The sequence below is a fragment of the Lycium barbarum genome, chromosome 3, assembly GCF_019175385.1.
Source record: "Lycium barbarum isolate Lr01 chromosome 3, ASM1917538v2, whole genome shotgun sequence".
In the NCBI taxonomy this organism is placed as follows: domain Eukaryota; kingdom Viridiplantae; phylum Streptophyta; class Magnoliopsida; order Solanales; family Solanaceae; genus Lycium; species Lycium barbarum.
The window spans coordinates 144,578,618-144,599,692 of NC_083339.1; the positions used below are offsets into that span (position 1 = coordinate 144,578,618).

Sequence of the window (21,075 nt, forward strand, 5' to 3'; positions counted from 1 at the left end):
CTGGGAAAAAAAATTAGATTTTACGTGCTTAAAGAGAGTAAAAACACGTTTTTTGCCATGTCAACAAAAAGGTGTCTAAATGGTACAAATTCAGAAGGACAATTGGAACAAGCGTCCGTCCGTTTAGATGGATAGAAGAAATCTCATGACAAATTTAGAGAGCCGCTTATGACTTTAGCCTTTTATTAAACACATGACATAATATATGATTATGCCAGCTTTTAACACTAAACATATGATTATGCCAGCCTTTAACCAAATGATTAAGCAAAACTCAACCCCGACACTGAACACCTTTGGCACTAGAGGCAGTAGAAACAAAACAATACACAGAGGTCGCAGTGAGGAGTAAACACCTTTTTATTAGTACATGTACTCATGACTCCCTACAAGCAAATTTCTTACATGATAGCTCTGCCACTAAAAGCTACACTTGAATAGAAGAAATACAAAACAATTACCTATTTCTACGAGGAAATTTACTACACAAATCATGATTTTCCAAGCGTTCGGTTTTTAATCCTAATTTTAAGTTTATGTGAAGAAGTAGGTGGCGCAGCATTTACACTTGTGTCACCTCTATCTACATTTAACTTCACCCCACTAGAGCCGCCGGGTTTCAATTGCACACTTGCTCCTTTAGCCCCAATATCCTCATTCCTACTATACAAACCCGAAGAGGTTGCCTTTGCCTCTGCACCATTCATCACCTGTCTCAGTTCAGCCTCATCTTTTCTACTTTCTTGCTCCACTAAACTTGTCTGATGATCATTCCTGATTGTCTCTGCTTGGGTACCTCGCAGCTCATTCTTTCCCTGACTCCCCACGGGCGTTGAAGCCTTTGCCTCGTCTTTCAAGAGCTTTGCTAACTCTTTCTCCTTCCGTTTCTTCTCCTTCTTTAACCTCTTCCGTTCCAAGTACTCTGGGTCATCTTTGCGCCCCTCCAGCTTTCGTTTCTTTCCTCTGTCTTTCTTCTTCTCCTTAACTTTGCCGTGAACTGGAAGGTTAGGCATAGTCAGCAAATGTAAACTTGCATATTTATGTGGTTCAACCTCAGGATCATCAACTCTCGTGATACCAGTCGATAAGTGATCATCAGGTTGTGGCACCAAAAGAACCTTGCTTGATTCAGCGGTGCATTGCAACTCCTTCGTTAGCTCTTCACCTTCGATTGCAACTTTGACACTTCCAATGCTGGCAGTAACATGAGATCCAACATCATGACAAGAGTTGACATCCTCAGGGAATTGGTTGTTACCACTGCTCAATATTTCAACAACATTTCTTTGAGGTGCATCAACAGAAACTGAGCTACTTGCCCCACGGTCAACATCACGAAAACCATCATGAGATTTGTCCATCATTGCATTTTCATGATCCTCGGCTTGAGAAGATGCAACAGTTTTTTTCACTTTAATCTTGAAAACAGGCTTCTTTCTTTCATGACTTGCAGAAACAGTATCAGGTTCTCTGGAAGGTTCAGAAATTCCTGGATTATCTCGTCCAAGATTGACTACCGGCTTCCCTTGATCACGATTTGCAAGGATATCAGCTGCTGGGGGCCCCATTGGCTTTGTTTCCTCATTGTCAGGTAAGACAAATTCTTCTCTAGAAGGAGCTGTGGAACTAGCCAGTGGGAGGTCATCCACTGGATGCATTACTTCGTGGCTGATCTTCAGTGAATCCTCTGCCTCATTCTGGACCTCTGTAACAACCAAACTATCAGGTATAGCGCCAGTAGCAGTGTTTGTAATTTCATTACTCAATAGAGCGTCATTTGCTTCTTTATCATCTGCTGCTTTCCGGACCTCAGATACAAATAAACTATCAGGTACTGAGCTAGTAACAGCTTTCGCATTTTCATTGCCCAGAAGAGCATCTGCTTCGTGAGGAGCTTCTGCCATGGCTGAACCATCAAGTTTATCTTCAAGGTTCTCCAGAGGACATTCAGGAGGTTTAGATTGTTTGACAAGATCAGCGAAAAGATTCTGAAGGTTGCTACAAAATGCGGCATGCCCCATCCTCAAAGTTTCATCTTTTGGCACTCCATACAGTGTTGGCGCTCTGAAAGAAATTAAATTTTAAAACAGTAAACAATAAAAATCCTACCTAACTGCTTACCAGAAATGGTATAACAACATACCTAGTGTGAACCTACTTGGGGTCTGCGAAGGGTGGCGTGTACGCAGACCTTATCCCTACCTTGTGAGAGATAGAGAGGCTGTTTCCGATAGACCCTCAGCCCAAGAAAAGCGTTTTCAAAAAATAGGTTTGGCCATTACCAGACTACAAGCTACAGTGAAAATACTATAGAAAGGAAAGTATTGACAGCAAAAATAGTAAAGATACCTCAATTACAAGAAGCAACAATAGTAATACAACTGAAGAAGAAGATCCTACTAAAATAATAGTAATGATACTGATAAGTGGAAAAGGGAGCAGAGAAGTGTTCTAAGCTCGAACCATGCTCTCCCACAGGAAAGAGAGAACCGCTCAACAACCTACTAACTTTCTACCCTAATCCTCAACTCCAGAAAAGGTAGTGCTCCAAATAGAACAGACTGAGGGGAACACTCCAAAGTGCAACAGGTTTCGGAAAAGTAAACATAAAAATGCTCTAACAAACAGAGTTCTAAGGAATTTTGTTCTCACGGTTTGTAACATGCTCTGACGTACACAAATTTCATCACATAATCTATTTAGTATTTCGCTCTCATGCACTTTTTAATATCATGCATAAATATGTCGTAAGTGGCAAAGGAGGATCACCGTGTAAATCACACCGACAAAATGATTCCAGACATTAAGCAAGTTTAGAGGGAAAAGAAGACGTATTAATTAGAAATCTACACAACAGGAGCAAGAAAACAAGTTTCCCTGCCAAGAGCCCAAGACGCTTTAATTAGGAATCTACACAACTAACAGGAGCAAGAAAACAAGTTCCCTTGTCATTTCCAGCAGACAGCAGAGTAGATTACAACAACATACCCAGTGTAATCCCACCGACGGCAGAGTAGATTGAAGTACCATTTACCAAAATGCATAACAGGTAAGAACAGAATAAGTACCTTCGAGCAAGGACTTGTAAGATGCAGAACAAGTAATGACGAAGAATAACATTGTTAAATGAGGTTCGGCTTTCAAGCAGGTGCAACAAAGCAACTAGGATTTCACCCTTCACATCACTGTCTGAATCAGATTCATTTCTTATCTGACATAAACGCATGGCATGCACGCCTAACTTCACTTGACCTGTGGTCAAAACAGAAATTATTATTTACTTTTTTGCACCTGTATCGAACAAATTAACAGAAACCAACAGGGAAAATCTGAACTAGGCTGTATTTCATCAACCGGAAAAAATGACTGGGCCGACAAAATTAGTAACTGCACAGCACCTCTTATAGTTGGCTCTTCATCCAAATATCTAATAAACAATGTCAATGCAGCATCAATGCCGTTGCGCTGGAACTCCAGATCAAGAAGCGATCTGCTTGCTTCAACCCGAACTTTCCACAGTGTCTTCGAAGTCCGGAATGGATTAATAAGCTCAATGACACGATCCTGCAACCACCAATAATGATAATCTACATATGCCAGTTCCTAGTGGGGGTACTAGATGAAAGGGAAATTGCTTACAAGAGGAACAAACTCTGACAGCTTTACTGCAATTTGGGTCAAAGATCGGATGCAGCTAATTGTCAAAATACCATTGTAACTTGGCATCAACCTGTTAGATCATTCTCAAATCATTGATAAAAGCTAGTTGACTTTAAAAAAAAAAAAAAATGGTGATAAAAGCTAGTTCACTTAGCCCACCCTATCCAATAATTCAGAAAATAATGCACCTGTCAAATTGCAAGAGCCGGTCAACTCGCTTGAGAAGGGATGATAAATAGACAATGCTCTGCAATATGCCAACAGGTTGACCATCAAAAAGGTAGTCTCTGTTTGAGAAATAAGAAAGCTAACTTGGGAAGAAAATGGCCCTAAAACCCATATATAACTGGCAATCAGGAAACATCATGGAATGTGGTAGAAGTGAATGAACAGAAAGAAAGGGGAAAAAAAAAAAAAAAAAAAAGCTCCTAACAAATCTATGCTCAACCCCGTCATTAAAGAATTGAAGATAAACGGATAAGAGAAACAAAAAATCTGAATAGAAGAGAAAAATGCAGGGAATTCATCAGGCAGATTGGCAAGGATTTGTGAAAGTGACGAATACCTCCTGTCCAAATTCAAGCTCACCAATGGACTGGACTAACGCAGAGAGCCAAAAGACATCAGAGTAGGGGTTCCCACTATTGTCATTGTACTGCATGAAGCCAAAGCAACTTATACATTAAAATATATATTAGCACTAGGAGATGCCAGTAGAATCAAGCAACTACAGTGACCACCTTCAGAAGTTGTAGAACAAATTCAACAGCTTCCCTAGGGCTTTTCTGGTCAGCTGCTCGAACCATAGCTATAGCATGTGGAATAGCCTGGGGAAAAAGACCAGCGCAAAGAATGGTTAAAGTGAAAAGAAGAACATATAAAAGCATAAAAGTCCATTTTAGAGAGTTGAATCATCATCAATAAGAGCACCTTCCAGCTCAGTAATGGTATGGGACGGCTAAGAATTAGGCAAACCTATAGAATCAAGAATGCATTGCAAGTGTTGCTAAATTTCATTAAATGGTGAAGAGTTCTGTGTCACCTAAACCAAACCACTCTTGAAAGCCAACTTCAGAATACGAGTTGAGACCCAGAGGATTGCCAAAAACCTTATGATCGTGAACAAATTGCACTGAAAAGGCTGGGATCTCACGCAGACACTGGAAAGGTGATTGCACTAAGATAATAAGAGATAAATTCAAATGAACCCAAATTCAAGCAGGGTGAAGTTGGTCAATCTTCCCTGAACAAGCCGGAAAAGGACTAGGCAAAGCAATTAGGTGAGGGACTAGTACTTCAAATAACATACCACTTCTATAAATTAATCAAAATTCCAGGCCAGATACGTAGCTAGACACTTAAAATTGTCACCAACGGCCAGTTGACACCTTAACTTTCCAAGTGACTATTTTGATCCTTCTACTTGACAGAAGGGTCTCCTTGGACACTCGAGCCCGCGTGATATACACTCGATGCTAACATGTCAAATGAACCAACCAAATAGAGACAGATGTAATTTTGAACAGAAAAAAGGCGCACGTAACTAAAATAGTAATAATTAAAGAAGTCCAAAAACCAATGCAAACGCTTCTGATTGAACACATCCACTTCCTCAATCATTTTCACCTCAAGCCACCATTACTAACCACCAATTAGTCAGTTCTCCCCCTCTCCATCTCCATCCCCACTAATTGCCACCTAGACTGACTAATGAAGACGATATTTTGCAATTGGGTTCTGTAGATGTATCGGCAGATGAATGAATGTATGGATTAAAATAAAATAGCTTATATTTCCACTAAATAATGCTCTAAATTTAATTCTCCTCTCCAAAAGGAGTTACTATCTTTTGTAGTTCATTTCTATTGGGGTAACATTCCAAACACCTTGTCCTAAAAAGAGGATTTCGACTATTGTGGCGTTTCAATACCTTGTCCCAAAAAAAGAGCATTTCGCTTATTGTGGCGTTTCAATACCTTGCCCCAAAAAAGAGGATTCGACTGCGGTAACGTTCCAAAAACTTTCCCAAAAAGAGGAAGTGATACCAAAACCTTTGTTCCGGATTAAAAAATCATGATTCATAATTCTTGAGATCTTTTAGCACTCACTTATTGGTTGTCCATGATGCAAGTAGTAGTGGATTACATCATACATGATCGATACGAATTGACCCACAAGATTCAAGGAACAGGTTATGAATTTTAACCAATCCCAAGAACACTATGAAAAGCAAGTAAAGGATAATGGAATAGGAATTGATGTCTCTATTTCCCATCCCAGTTGGGGTTATACAGAGGATTGACAAGATTAGAAGGGATTTCCCATGGAATGGCAACAAGGAGAAAAAGGGATACCATCTACTTGAATGGTGCAAGGTGATACACAGGAAGAAACAAGGCGGTTTAGGAATCAGAAATTTGAAACGGCAGAGCAATGCACTCAAATTGAAATGGTTGTGGAGATACTCTCAGGATCCTCAAGCTTACTGGGTAGACATAATCAGAGCAAAATATGGTGAAGATAACAACTGGATAACAAAGGAAGTAAAATCCCCTTATGGAGTGAGTTAATGGGTATCTATCAGAGCACTTTGGCCTTTAATGGAGGCTAACACTACTATCAGGGTATTCAATGGTTGTAAAACATCTTTTTAGGGGTACAACTGGCTAGCAAATTCATGTCTAAAAGATCTTTTTCCAAGCATTTATGCCTTGGACCTACAGAAAGAGATAACAGTAGATAGAGCATGGTCAACACAGGGATGGAACTTTCAGTTCAGAAGAAACCTAAATGATTGGGAAGTGGATAGACTAGCAGAACTGTTCAGTAGATTGGAAGAATTCAAAGGTACAGAAGGGGGACCTGATAGATTATGGTGGCAAATAGACAGTAAAGGACTCTTCAGAGTCAGTTCAGCATATAAGCTACTCAACAAAGATAACCAACAGATGGCCAACTGGCCATGGAAGAACATCTGGAAAGTTAAAATATCATACAAAGTATCTTGCTTCTCCTTGTTGATAGCTAGGGAAGTGGTGCTGCCACATGACAATCTTAGTGAGAGGAAAATCAATCTTTGTTCAAAGTGTTACTTGTGTGGTGAAGAAGCTGAGACAGTCAGCCATCTATTCCTAAACTGCAGGGTCACAGACATGTTATGGAAGATCTTCATTAGCCTTAGAGGCATTGTTTGGACAATGCCAAAGACGATAATTGAAGTCTTGTTAAGTTGGGAGGAAGCAGGAGCAGGATTGATATACAGAGATAGATGGAGGATTGTCCCAGCTTGTATTTGGTGGACAGTCTGGAAAGAGAGGAATTCCAGATGTTTTGATGATATTAGCAATTCAATTCAGAAGATTAAGTTGAATTGCTTTAGACTCTTTTGCTTTTGGTCCAATCAGAGATATATAGAAGCTATTGCTTCAATGATAGACACCCTTGTTTTTTGTTAGGTTTCTGAAGCAGTTTTTCTTCTTTCACTTGTAAATATGGTTTCAGCACAACCTCAGGTATTGTTTATATAAATATATACAATATGTTACCTTCACCAAAAAAAAAAAAAAAAAAGGAATAGGATTTGAGGTTATTAATTAGCAAACACACACCTATGAATTAGTTGCACATTTGTCATTTAACAATAATCGCTAAATTAAGTATAGCTAGAGAGAAGGTATGAATCAAGTAAAAAAAATGCAATCAATTGAAATCAAGAACATTCAAAGAAAAGCTAGACACCAATTAGCTTAACTTTCAAACTAAGAAAAAGTCCAAGATGGAAGATAGAGAACTCATACAAGAATTACATATCTATTGTGTAATTCAAGAGAGATTGCTAAAGAGAATTCAGATAACCCTAAGATAGTTAAATAACAACAAATAAAAAATAAAGATATAGATAAACCTCTTCAAGAGCAACAATTCATCGTTCATCCGATCTTTTCTTTTACTATTTCTTTTTCTTTGAGTACTTTTTACAAAGGATTTGAAACTCAATTGCTCATTCAAGACTTCATTAAGCTTTAATGCTTCAAGGATAATCTTCTCACACTTCTCACAAGGGGGCTCAACTTCAAAGGTAGAATCAAGATTAGGAAACTAGATATGTTTACCGCTCTCCATGCGGTTATTCCTTTCTGCTTCATGAGAATAGATATAATTTTTTTTTTGTTTCTTCACTAAGTTCCTTCCAATGTTTACTTCTAACAATATCAAGAAATACCTCACACTAAGAAATTTCTCCCACATAAAGAGGTAGTACTAAGCACACTTATATCACCACTAACACGAGTATAAAAGTTAGGTGTAGCCAAGTTTGCATTTCATTTAGTGGTCCATGAAAGTAGTAAGGTGGGTCGTGGTAGTAAGGTGCATTGTAGTAAGTAGCTACTCCTGTTTATGTATTTATGAGTTTATGCCTTTAATTTCTTTAAGGCTTTGTTTCGTTAATGTTCATTAGTGTTAGTTGATGACTGATTCATAGTGAATGCTTAATTACTTTTCTCGGGGATTTTCAGTAGTTAGTAATCTCTTGAGGGTCTTCATAGTTTAGGGTTACAATAAGTTGAAATCTTAAGAGGTTAGTTAGGCTTCAAAGTTTAATTAGTTAGAGTTCTCTAATTAATGGTAGGTCTAGCTCCCTCTATGATAAGTTCTTTTGTCCTTTCTAGGAGCTGCCTGTTCCACTTTTGCGATTCTTGCATTCAAGGATGCTTTGTTATTAATAGCTTCATACAACTCTTACTTCATCAGGAAAAAATAGTAGGTCTAGCTCCTATCTTTGATTCCGTGTTATTTACGTTATCCATGTTTTCAATCCTGTTTCGTATCAATGACAGTATTAATCCTCTCTAAAATCCTTCCACCTAATTCTCTCTAAATTTATCCATTCTGGATTCGAAAAAGAATAGAAAATCGTTAAACCAGTTCCAAGAAACATAAACTAGAAACAACCAGACATCCTCCCATATCACCATACAAGCCATCACGGACCCTACCTCTCCCTATAAAATCATTTTCACCCTCTGACCACTAATAGAAAACTTAAGTGAAGAAAAGAAATTCCAATGTTGTTTAGAAACCTGATTCTAGTTGCTGAATGGAGGAGAATTGGTTTAGATGCCGAAGAATCCAACAGCGACAATCTCTGATTCTCTTCTTTCAAGCTCCTTTTTGGCACAAAGCAGAAATGTTTGAGAAGAAGGGCTTGGAGAAAAGAAAAAATGGATGAAACAAAAGGTGAGGCGTCACCAGTGATTGGAAGGCTATCAGTCAGGCCGTCACAAAAAGAATTTAAAATAAAGTTTCAACTGGAACTGCTTCGGATTAACATATAAGGCACTCAACCATGAAGATTTGTGGGTCAGACTCGGATGTCTGAGAGACACTACTTCACCCAGTAGAGGTGTCTAAATGGTCATTACAATGGCTATCTGGCAAGTGGGAATTGATGACATTAAAGTGTCTAGCCATATATTTGACCTTGCTTACAACAAAAACTACACCAGGCAATCAGAGATAGCAAGAGTTTATGGCGATCAATTTGGTCAGCTAGCGCCTGTAACTTATGTAAGAATTTTGAAAGGAAATGAATATTAGAGCTTTTGAAGTGAGGGAATACAACATCATACAGATTACAGCATTTATTTTGGCTTTATAACCTTTTATTGCACTCACAAGGTTCTTGCTACCAAAAAAAGTTAGGTGTCTCCCGTAGAGGGAACCATATTTTTGTGTAGTTCCCTGCTTTTTGGTATACTTCCTGATTATATAGTTTACAGAGTTTTTTGCTACAATATCAATAAAATAATTAAGGTACCGAACGACAAGGAAATAAAAATCCATGGTATTAGTCAAATCTCATTGATTTGCAGCGGTTCAAAATCCCAAATATGCCCAGCGTGAAGGGATACAGACAAAAATAAAACTGTTCCCAACCTCCAGCTTCGAGCAATCAAGAAGATGGAGAATTAATTAATGTCTAATTTCAGATAACCAGCACATTGATTCACAACTGTGTATATACAATTCACATCCTACCTCATTGCATTACCTCAAGTACAAAGTACTCCGGGAAATCACGAAAGTCATTTGGCCTAAAAAGGGAAAGAAAAAAAATATGTGAATCACAAATTGCAGAAAAACGGTGAAGATGCCAGCGAAAAGGTATGCAGAGCTCACTTGGGAAGTCCAATATTGGCATTAAATCTTCGAGTTTTATAAAATGCGACAAGATGAGTCAAGCCAGCCCAATCAGTTTCCTGACCATGAATTTAAAATATCGTTTAATGTGAAGGAGGGCACACCAATAATCTTGATAAGTAAAGAAAGAAAACCCACAAATCAGAGAAGTACAAGAACATCTGGCCTTGTCAAAGAACATGAAAATCACAAACACAATTTCAAGAGAAAAGAATCCACACCTCATGGATTAGGGTGAGCAATTCACTAGGCAATCTCTGATGAGGACATACACAAGGGAAATAACTTTAACTTACGTCTTTATCCAGGAGCTTTTAATGTGCCAATGAGACGTCCAATTCACAAGATCGAAACTAATTTAAGTCATTTAAACACCCATTAATCAGCGTCAATTGTTATCCTTCTCTATGGTTGACATTTAAATTGTAATCATTGAGCATGAATATAGATGTCAATTAACTCCAGAAGATAAGACCTACCCTCACGAAGACAAAAGAGCTTTGGATCATAGATGAGTTGCAAGTTCTTTAGATCACAATGAAGGGATGACAAAAGAGGGATAGTCCTAGTGGAAAGAACTCCCTATCTTCAACCAAAGGTTCAGGGATTCAAAGCACTGAGGGAGTATAAGTGAGAACGTGCCACTGTCAGACACCAGTGTAGGGATAGTCCTAGTGGAAAGAATTCCCAATCTTCAACCAAAAGGTTCAGGGATTCAAATCACTGAGGGAGCATAAGTGAGAACGTGCCACTGTCCAACACCAGTGTATGGGAGTTTTGAAGGGTGGGGTACTACCATATGAAAAGAACTGCCATGAGGAAAGTTAGTAGTGTTTACTGCCCCGTCTTCATTAAGATATCTATATCAAGGTCATCAAATACCATATTCAAAGCCATATGAATGAAGTCTCAAGTCAGTTGGGTGAAACTATAACATGAAAATTATGACTCAGAAAACATAAAATTCCCATTTTGTAGCGAATGGAGCAACCGCATATTGCGTGTAGAGAGAACTGAGAGATCTTATAATCCAATACCAACGGAAAATCAGAGGCATCAATGAACACAATGCTTAAAAGGGTACTTAAATAAAACGACAATGTGACAGCCGAAAAGGCTGAAACTACACTTGCCAAAAAATAAACTACTAATCTGAATGGAAAGAAAAAAAGACCTTTACCTCGGATGCTGTACTAGCCAAAGCAAACGCCGCCTCAATTCGAATCCTCCAAAAGGCCTGAGCCATCCCCAAGTATTAGAAAGCAAAATAGAAGGTAAATAATGATTTCACCAAGCTTAGCATAAAGCATGGGGAAACAAGGGCGAGGGGAGATATGTAACTTTTCGGTAGTGGCTAATGATGAAAGCACACCTTAGAGTCACAAAGGAAATTGTTGAGAGCATTAACAACTGCAAAAGAAAGCTGTGGTAATGATTCTAATGTTGCTATAGCCTGCGCCTGAGCAACCACGTCTCTGTCCTTCTCCAATTGATTTATCTTAGGAATCCAAACAATATCATAAGGATTTTTTAAAAGAGCAAACAAAATGAAAATTAAGCTGGGAAAAAAGTGCAAACAAAATGAAAATTAAGCTGGGAATATTAAAATACAAACAGCACTTCATGAATAACACGGGACAATACTTACCCACATCTGGACCGGTTGATTAAAATGAATTTCAGCAAGATACTCCAATTCAGGATCTGCCCGGAGCCACAACAACGGGGAGTCAGAGCTGTAAATCCACAGCAAGAATAAATTTCCAGATACATTAAATGGTGAACAAACAAAAAACTGTTTAAGATTAAAGAGAAGAGTATGTAAGACAAAAATACATGAAACATACGTTGCACGAGTATCTACATTAGCCACTGCGTCACCATTATCATCCGAACCATCAGGTTTAGAGCCCTTTTTGGTTTTTTGAAAACGTTTTGCTGCAAGTCTAGAATGACACTGAAATTCAAGCAGCTGCCAGGGTTCCCCGGTCATAGGCAGAATTGGATGATCGTACATGCCATCAAGCTCATGCACCCTTATGCTCATCATGCCAGGCCAGCCATCACCTTCTTGCTTTTCAGAGTCAGGCTTACCATTAGTCATAGTAGCACTTGAGGCAACTCTAGCTGTGCACTCCCTCAATACAGCTAACTCAACCATATTCTTTCTTTTGTTATAGGAGAATCCCATTCTTGTTCAGGCACCAAAGACGAAACAGATGTCAGTCAAACAATTTCAATGCCTAACTCAAAGTAAGCACAGAAGCTTGCAGGAGAAATCATACTTCAGCACTGGACAGCCACATGATCCGACCCAACGTGGAAAGAATTCTTTAAGAAAGGGGCGCTCAAGATTACCAACCTTGTTGGCAAGGTGCCGAAACTGCAATTTGTAGTGCAAAATAAGATAAACAAAGATACTAAATGATTCAAAAGGTGATGAAGATGCAAATGTAATCCACTTAATTAGCATTACCAGAACCAAAAAAAAAAAAAGTGAAGATAAAATCAAGCACAACCACTGAATTGGTCCTGAATGCATTTTGGCAAAAAGACACATGCTTCATGTGAAATACAAGAAACTGTATCTAAAAGGCTAGCTTATTTCTTGCTTTGTTACAGGGAGGATAAACTATTACAAAATGGTTTCAAGAACTGATTTAGAAAAAAACCTCTTTCGTGCTAAGGGTTCTCAACGACCGATTTACATCTTGAGCTCGGGAAACAATTTGCTGAAGAATCTGCAAAAATAAGGATTGCAAAAATAAGGATAAGTAATCAGTATCATCAAATAAAACTACTATAACATACATCATATGGGGTTAAGGAATCTCTTTTGTACTTGGTATCTTTTGTAATAGCTGCACTATTTACATCTTCTTGATGCCCATTAGTGATAATGTTCATTTCATAAAGAAAAACATACAAAAGACCCGCCTTCTCCATAACAAATTTTCTGTAACTTAAACAACATAAAGAAATCTCCAAAAGAGTATTGCCTTCTTTACCGTGGAGAGCAAACACACTGTGTCAGCAGTACTATCCTATTCTTCCAAGAAGGTTCTCTCTTACCAACAATACATATGGAACAACCCTGCACATATTTTCATCCCCGGCATATCCTTTTCTACCAAACAGGAGAGTACGTGTCCGGAAAAGACCATAATACCACCGAACTAAGCTTTGAACATCACATTCCTCAACCCAGAACAGAAAAAAAAAATAGTGTTTGGCTCTTAACATAACTGATTCAGGAGTTCATTACGCATCACTGTAACTGCATCAATCAAACCTGTGCAACAACTACAATGGAATTGAAGCGGCACAAGGATGCATGGTGAATGGAGATGAATGGAGATGGTATTGGTTCCAAGAGCTACATACTTTCTGACGCAACGAAGACATCTCATAAGAGAGGCAAAGAACAAAGAGGAGAGAGACAGTGGACGAGATCAAGAGAGCAAGAATGCAAGTCGTGTTGTAACTCTACAGTCAATAACTTTTCTTCTATCTATATGCATATTCAGGTCGGTAGAAAGGACTGAGCAACCGGCATCTCAGCTAGCCATGTAAGCACCATTTTTTAAGAAAGATGGGGCCTGCTTTAGGATACCCAATGAAGCAATTAGAGAGGAAAAAAAAAAAAGTAGCATCATTTTTCTAGTTATTGGAAAGCTGCAGAACCACTAAAATGCATATACTATCTTTCCTACTTTACGTGACATCATTTTACTAGGCACAAATTTTACAAAGTTAATTTGACTTGTGTATTACAATTCATTTGATAGTATTAGTTTTAAAAATTCACATAGCATTTTGTTTGTCATCATCACAAGCATATGTACTTCGAAAATTATAGCAGCCCTATGCTAATAATTTGACTAATTAAGATCTGTTCTTCCTGCCGCTGGGATAATATCTCTTTTTCTTAGAGTTAAAATAAAATACAACTTCGAGTACACCGGAATATTTCATTTTTATCAAACAGTTACCAGTTTCAAAAAAAAAAAACATTTTTTATTAAGACACAAGAAACTTCACTATCATAGGTGAATCAATGGAAAACCTGGTTGTGACTGATCAAATAAGGAAAAAAAAAATCTTTTTTCATACTCTCGTTTCCAACACATATATTATTGAAAACCTATGGTTGACGAGTTGATGAGCTATAAAATGGTTGATTTACTTTTATCTATACGTGGAGGGAACCTGAGATTGAGAATTGCACTAGCCAGAAAGGATATACAAATACTTGCGTGTTTTACTAAAATATCTTACATATTAAGCTAAACTAATTTTTCAGAAATAAAATAGAGAAGCCAATAAAATAATTTCTAACAAGATGCATGTACACCTAAAAGCCATAAGATTCTAAGATGTCTTTTCAAAGAATAAAGGTGGCACCAGAGAATAATAGCTGCTATAAGGCTCATACCTTGCGAAATGACTCAGGTCCCATTTGCTTTTCTAACATTTGGAGAATTGCAACCTATTAAGACACATACAGACTTCCGGGATCAGACCTGATCAACAACTATATTTTGTAACTACAGTGAATGACAACATATCACTTACAGACTTCCACGATCTTATTTTTCCAAATAAACCAATACATTGGGTGCCATACAAATTCTTTGAAGCAGCAACAGCACTTAGGGCAGTTGCACCACTATCGTCTGCTCTGCAAACAGCAATATTAGCCTGCAAGTCGTCGGGGAAGTAAGATCAAGAAAGAAGAACACTCTCACACACACACAGATGTCCAAGATACAGCTTCTGAAGTTTGACCCTAAATTACCAAACTATTTTTTAAATATGGTATTGAAAAGGAAGGCTAGGTATGAAAATTACGGACAATCAACACAAATAACACAACTGATGAACCTAAAAGCTTCATTCTTGCTCTATCATGTGCCTATTCTGCCTTGTCATATGAATAGGCACGGTGACATTATGAGCCTAAGAGAGCTGCAAGCTTCCATCTATAGATTGTTGATGGAACTACAAATAAAATGCAAACATAGACCTGTTGCTTGCGAATGAAAACCATAAAATAGACGAGCGTGGTCTAGTGGTTAATGAAGTGAGAGGAGAACCATGAGATCTCAAGTTCAAGCCTAGCGGAGGCAAAAGAAACACTGGGTGATTTCTTCTGCTTTAACTAAGCCTAGATGGAGAGTTACTCGGTACCTGTGCTGACGGCAGGGGGCAGATAGCTGGTGAAGTAGTCGAGGTGCGCACAAGCTGGCCCGGACACCACCATCATTTTAATTAAAAAAGACCATAAAGTAGAAGCAAACCTTGTATCTCCTGTAGCGTGCTTCATTATTGCCAAGGAATCTCTTGATGAATATATCAGTCAAGAAACCAGCAAGACCATCCAACAACCAATCTGAAAGTATTAATGACACATAGTTAAGATGCAGAAGTTATATATTATCACATTAGTTAAGATACAGAAGTTATATATTATCACATGTTAACTTGTCCAACAATTTACCATCATTTGGCGCTTCCGGGGTGATATACACTCCAAACCATTGTCTTGCAAGGGCATAAGCAAGTTTAATCCTCGTCTCTATGGTCTGTTAAATAAATCTGAACCCATCAAAAGAAATAACAAGGAAGAAGAAAAACGACCAAAGATATTTTCTTGACAACCAATTGTTAATGCAAGCCACTCTAATCACCTATATTCTTCTGGGGAGAAGAGTAACACAAGGGCAACAGAATAAAAGGTAAGCATGAATTGGAGCAGAAAAGATTGCAAAATTTGAAAGCATAAACTACTTCTGCATATTTTCCTTGTTGACTTCACTAGATTTTTCTACAATTTTGAAGATCAAAATCCAAAATTTCCTGTGTATTACTTTGACAATTCATTATACAAGCATACCTTATTAATGACCTTCTCGTCGAATAGTAATTGAGAGCTGAAGATGCTCAAGGAGGCTCCTAAACTCACTGAGGATATTGCTATCTCAGGAGAAATAAAAACTTGAGTGTATGACCCAAATGGAAATGATGCAGAAAGGTAGTCCTCATAGTAGCTGTTCAAAACCAAAGAAGAGATTTTCTTTGAGGTCCACTGATTGAATATGAGTAACAGGGGGGTTGGGCAGGACGGAAAAGTGAAAAGAAGTCCAAGCAAAGATGATTCCATGAGGAAAAGTTACATATACCTAAAAGCACTGTGAAAAAATCCCACAGTGTGGCGTAGCTTTGTTGAGTCAGCAGGTACACAAATATGTGAGAGATGAGTAATATTGTGGTCAGGAAGAATTTCAAATGGTGCAACTGCCAAGGATATCCATCGAGCACTAACAGGAGTACTTAGTTTGTAGACATAAGTTTTACGAGCAGGAACATCCTCGGTCCAGACCTGCCGGAAAAAAAAAAAAAAAAAAAAAAAAAGGAAAACTAAGTTAGACATCCAACACCCAAATTTGGTCCTGCACCTCTGGACAACTCATTGGGGATAAAAAGAAAAAGCAAAGAAAGGACATCATTTGGAATACATTGGTTGCATTATATGGGCAAAGTGCATCCAGCAAAAGATTGATACTGATTGATGAACTGTAAACTCACGGTTTCTTTTTATTTGAAAATCAATGTCAAACTGCAACATGAAGGACAAATTGGTCATCCCCCAATAAAAGTAACTAGATTTAACACCTTTGTGACTATGAAGAGCATTCCAACAAGACACAAATGAATTCAGAGTTACTCTGGGACGATTTAAGCTGCACAAAGTTGAAAACTAATCACGTCCCTCTGTTTTTACATTTCTCTCTTTACTACCATTGAACAAAAACCTAGTCAATTCATAGATTCAAAATCCATCCAAAAACCTTACCTTCACACAAAGGAGGGGATTGTCGAAGGGGTGAAAGAGTTACTCTTATGCCATGATCAGCCCCTCACAAAACCTACGATAAAGAAAGACCTCGCAGTTTGACAACATTTGATCGCCGAGGAATCTCTAACAGCATTCAGGCAAGACTAAATCACAGCCAGCACAATTATAAGGCGTGACAACTGCATGAGAGCCAGCGGCAAAGCAATATTCAAGAACTACAGATGTAACATCTACTCTTCCCCAACCTTTTCCTGAAGATATATGTTCTATCATACCAAGACCTTACTTCGCAAAGAAGTTTAAGCACCGTTTCTACCCTGGAGGTTGTCCTTCGTTCCAATTGTAAAAGTCGAGCATACATGAAACTTTATCCTTGTTTTTTTTTTATAAGGAAAATTTTATAGTAATTGATCGGTTATACACAACCTCATTAGCCAACAAACCATAAAAAGGGCAGGGCAGCGCAGTGCGCAAAGCATCCCGCTGGCTATGCAGACAGCCTACCCTAATGCAAGCATTAGTGGCTGCTTCCACAGCTCAAACCCCTGACCTATAGGTCACAGATTTCTATCAAGTTGAGGTGTCTGTCTAGTCACCAGTAAAGTTAGAGTGTCTAACTTACAAATAGTGCCAAGTTTAAGGGGCTATCCAGGTATTTAACCAATTTATAACCTAAGATCAGGAATTACCATTTCACTAAATGATTATCACGAATATATTTATCAAGAAAAAAACAACAAAAATGCACCCAGGATCATCCCACGAGTAGGAATCAAGAAAAAAAAAACAGATACTTAAAAATCATAAATATAGTTTGCCATCAACTAACCAACTGATACTCATTCTTGCATCGTAGAGGTAACATCTAATGGACTTTTAAGGACCAAAAGATCACTGATCTTAATGTTAGAACACTCTACAATCCATGCAAACTAGTGCTAGCACAAGTCCACACTCAACGAGAACCCCTCACAAGACTAGCTCGAAAGTAGAGATGTAGCTTATCCACCCACCTGATAAAGTAAGCTTCCAGTACTAACAGCCACTAGATTACTGGCCACTGTAAATTCCAAATCGTAGCTGCAGAAGGAGCAACAAGAATGAATATAGTAAACTTAAATTCAAACAGTATCCAAAAGTTTAACAAGTCTTGCATCTTACCAGCAACATTGTAAACTGTCGTCCATGCAGGGGAACCAACATCGTGCACGCCGAATTTGGTTGTCAGTGTGTAAAACGTCACCATCAAAGTGGATTCCAGTTTCAGCCTTCTCTACCCAATAATCAATACGGACCTTCTTCACATTCTGCATTCAACATAACCTACATAAGTCACAGAAGTGTAAACCTCATTACTTAAATGTCCTAAAGGAAATCTGATCAACATTATAAGACATCTCTCTATAGATTAAAGTAGTAGATTGACAAACTTTCTTCAATTATATTGCACCACTACTCTGACTAGGGCCCTTCAATTTTGAGACAACATTTCCTTTTGTCCTTTTTTTTTTTTGTGGGTGTGTGTGTGATCAAGTTCCTTTTGAGTATTATACGGTTGAGACGTGTCCATTTGCAACTTTTGAGCTGATTATGGTCCTTAAGTTTTAAAATATAATTTTGTGCAAAGTATGGCAACGCATCAGTTTTGCTGGAGGAAAGTTAAATATTCATGTGCGGATAAAGATTCTACATTTCAAGCTATCTCACCAAAAAATTATGTGACTAAAGTTTTGATATTGTGGATGAGCCGAAAGTTCTGGAATAACATCTTCGTGTTCATTTGCTCGCATGTAAAATAGGTGGATTAATAGATGGGAAGAGAAGGCACATACTTCAATCAACATTTACACGCTTTTGCCTATTTTAAAATTATCACCAAATTACTATGCTTATACACTATACTTCTTCTGGTATTTGTCATATTTCACCCACTTTGTACCAGACAAAACACTAGAATACGATTCAAAAAATAACCTCCTAGGGTAAAATATTTTCCACGAAAAACGTTTTCTCCATACCAAACACACCTGTCTAAATTTTGAATGAAGCAAGTGATATGGAATAGGGTGTACTTAGTACAATGGAAAATGTTATGCTCAAGAGACCTGGAAAATGTTTTCCTCAAAAAGAAATGTAAAGAATAACATCATTACCCCCACAAAAATTTCAATTCTTATTTGGTCTCACTTGCACTAACTTGGGTATTGATATCAACCTTTAATACCCAATAGTACCAATAAAACATAATCCTCATACCCATACTACGCCTAGTACAATTACTGTATTGCACCTACGTTTACACCCAACCAAACACTGAACAATGAGTGATATCATTTTTTCTACACAAAATGATGAAATTATATTCTCACCTAATTTTCTTGAAAATCATATTCCTCCAGACCCAAGCAAGTTATGTTAAGATACTTCTAAAGAAAATTGATCTCCGCCTGTTAACTTTAAAAAAAAAAATGATCTCCGCCCATAAGTCCACGCAAGTCATTTTCACCTTGTAGTGGAAAATGACTTCCACTCATCAGTGACAAAACTCATTTTCACCTTTTGCTGGAAATTATATTCATGGAGAAAATATTTCACAAAATTCCAGGTAACGAAATGCAGGAATATGTCATTTTCCATCATAAAACATGCAACCGCTTGCAATACCGATCACAACAACTATGAATCAAAGATATAGCGCCAGCAGCACTAAAGCTTGTGCGACGAGCCAAAAACTAAAAGAAATACTTAAAAACCTGATTGGTTTCAGCTGAAGTGTTCACCCCATTCTCTAAATGCTCTTCCTGTCTTTCAATATCATGATTCGCGGGTTTTCTGCACATAATCAGCAAATTTGCTAGCAATTCTCGATCTAGATGTGACAAGTAAGTTGAGCCAGCTGCATCAGCAGCTGATGTAGTTGATGATACAGAGCACCATCTATCCCCACTTTCCAAGGCTAAATAGTGCGGGAAAGCTTCAAATTCTGTGGGCTCCCCATCAACTGTAACACTATCTATCACCAAATTATCCGCGTGCAAGCCCAAAATTCCATTTTCTGGTACAACTATATCAAGCTCTGTGTAACTGAAATGCCAAAAAGTTAACACCCAAATTAGTATTAGTGTCTAGGGTTCGCATAACTTGCTAACAACAATCCTAATACCAGCGAGAAACAATCCTATGTTTCAATTCTTTTTAGTCTGTTTCAAAAAGAATGATTCTTTCCTGTTTTGGCATCTCTTTAATTCCAACTTTCCCACAGGGCATGTTTAAGACCACAAGATTAAAGGACATTTTGATACATTCTACATATCTTTAATTTAATAGCACACGATTAAACGGATTTGTTACTTCACGTTTAAAGACCTAAGTTTAATTTTCCAAGAAAACCAAGTGAATCCCCACCTCTCGTAGTATTTGTCTAGATTATATACAAAAATTTTTTACTTGCTGACAAAAAGATTGGTATTGTTGAAGTAAGAAACCCACTTATTCTCCTAAACGTAGTACCTTTCTAAAATTCATAATTTCTTGAAATTTACATTGGTATGAAAGAGTTAAAACATAGTAAGAAGTTTGGATATTCCCAGTTTTCTTGAAAGGGTAAGTAATTGGTCCTTAAAACCCTAGTTGAGTTGAATAATAAAAATGTAGTGAATAATAATAATAAGTTGAAATGTGATTGAAGAGAGAAGAAGGAGAAAACAGACCCATAAATTCTTTGTTTTTCCATGTCAATAGAGATGCATAGTTTCTGATGACGAACCACAGTTTCAGAATTATTATCCCCTTTTTGCTCTTCGCTTTTCCCTTTACGAGCTTTCGCCATTCTTCAACACACATATACTCTTACTCCTTTCCTCACTAGCACTATAAAATAAAGAAAATTGGGTGTAAACAGGACTCCAAGGGGGGGTTGATTTATAGAACTGAAATTGGGTCGGATCCGTGCCCTAGATTCTAATTTTGAATCTTGGCTGTTCGTATTTCGGTCGCTTTATTTTTGGACCGTTGATTTGATCCGTAAAAGTAAGAAAATCTATGGTTTGCGACAACGCAGGATTGGTACACGAGGGAGCATTGACTCAAATGGTTCTGGTTTATGTTATGTTGCACTCTGCCAAGGGGCTTATATAGCCTCAAAATCACACTTTGTTTGGATGGTTGTTACGTATTGCTTCATAATGTATCGTATTGTATTATTTTGATTAATACAATGATTTGGATAGATTGTATCGTTTCTCGTCGTAATATAATCTCACACATTAATAATTTGAAGGATAAACCTACAAGAAAAGTAAGGTACGAGATAGGACTATTATAAAGATAGGGTAAAGGCTTAATACCTAGATGGA

At 37.8% G+C, this 21,075-nt stretch overlaps 1 protein-coding gene across 2 annotated transcripts; it reads right to left on the reverse strand.

Annotated features, from left to right (window-relative positions):
* Positions 1-342: 342 nt before the first annotated feature.
* On the reverse strand, positions 343-20,816 carry LOC132633303 (transcription initiation factor TFIID subunit 2). Of its 2 annotated transcripts, XM_060349619.1 has the most exons (25): positions 20,431-20,816; positions 19,474-19,804; positions 17,882-18,027; positions 17,734-17,800; positions 16,044-16,243; positions 15,758-15,911; positions 15,362-15,446; positions 15,162-15,253; positions 14,437-14,562; positions 14,297-14,350; positions 12,534-12,602; positions 12,147-12,244; positions 11,709-12,053; positions 11,510-11,597; positions 11,234-11,359; positions 11,042-11,098; positions 9,841-9,920; positions 9,713-9,755; positions 4,401-4,487; positions 4,226-4,315; positions 3,849-3,907; positions 3,640-3,730; positions 3,399-3,564; positions 3,069-3,252; positions 343-2,064 (listed from the first exon to the last, which is right to left on the reverse strand). In XM_060349619.1, the coding sequence occupies exons 1-25, from the start codon at positions 20,547-20,549 to the stop codon at positions 492-494; spliced, it is 4,530 nt and encodes a 1,509-aa protein (XP_060205602.1). In that variant the 5' UTR covers positions 20,550-20,816; the 3' UTR covers positions 343-491. The 2 variants fall into 2 exon arrangements, with proteins under 2 accessions (XP_060205602.1, XP_060205603.1); XM_060349620.1 differs by lacking the exon at positions 20,431-20,816 and having other exon boundaries at positions 17,882-18,043; positions 19,474-19,611.
* Between the last annotated feature and the right edge of the window lie 259 nt (positions 20,817-21,075).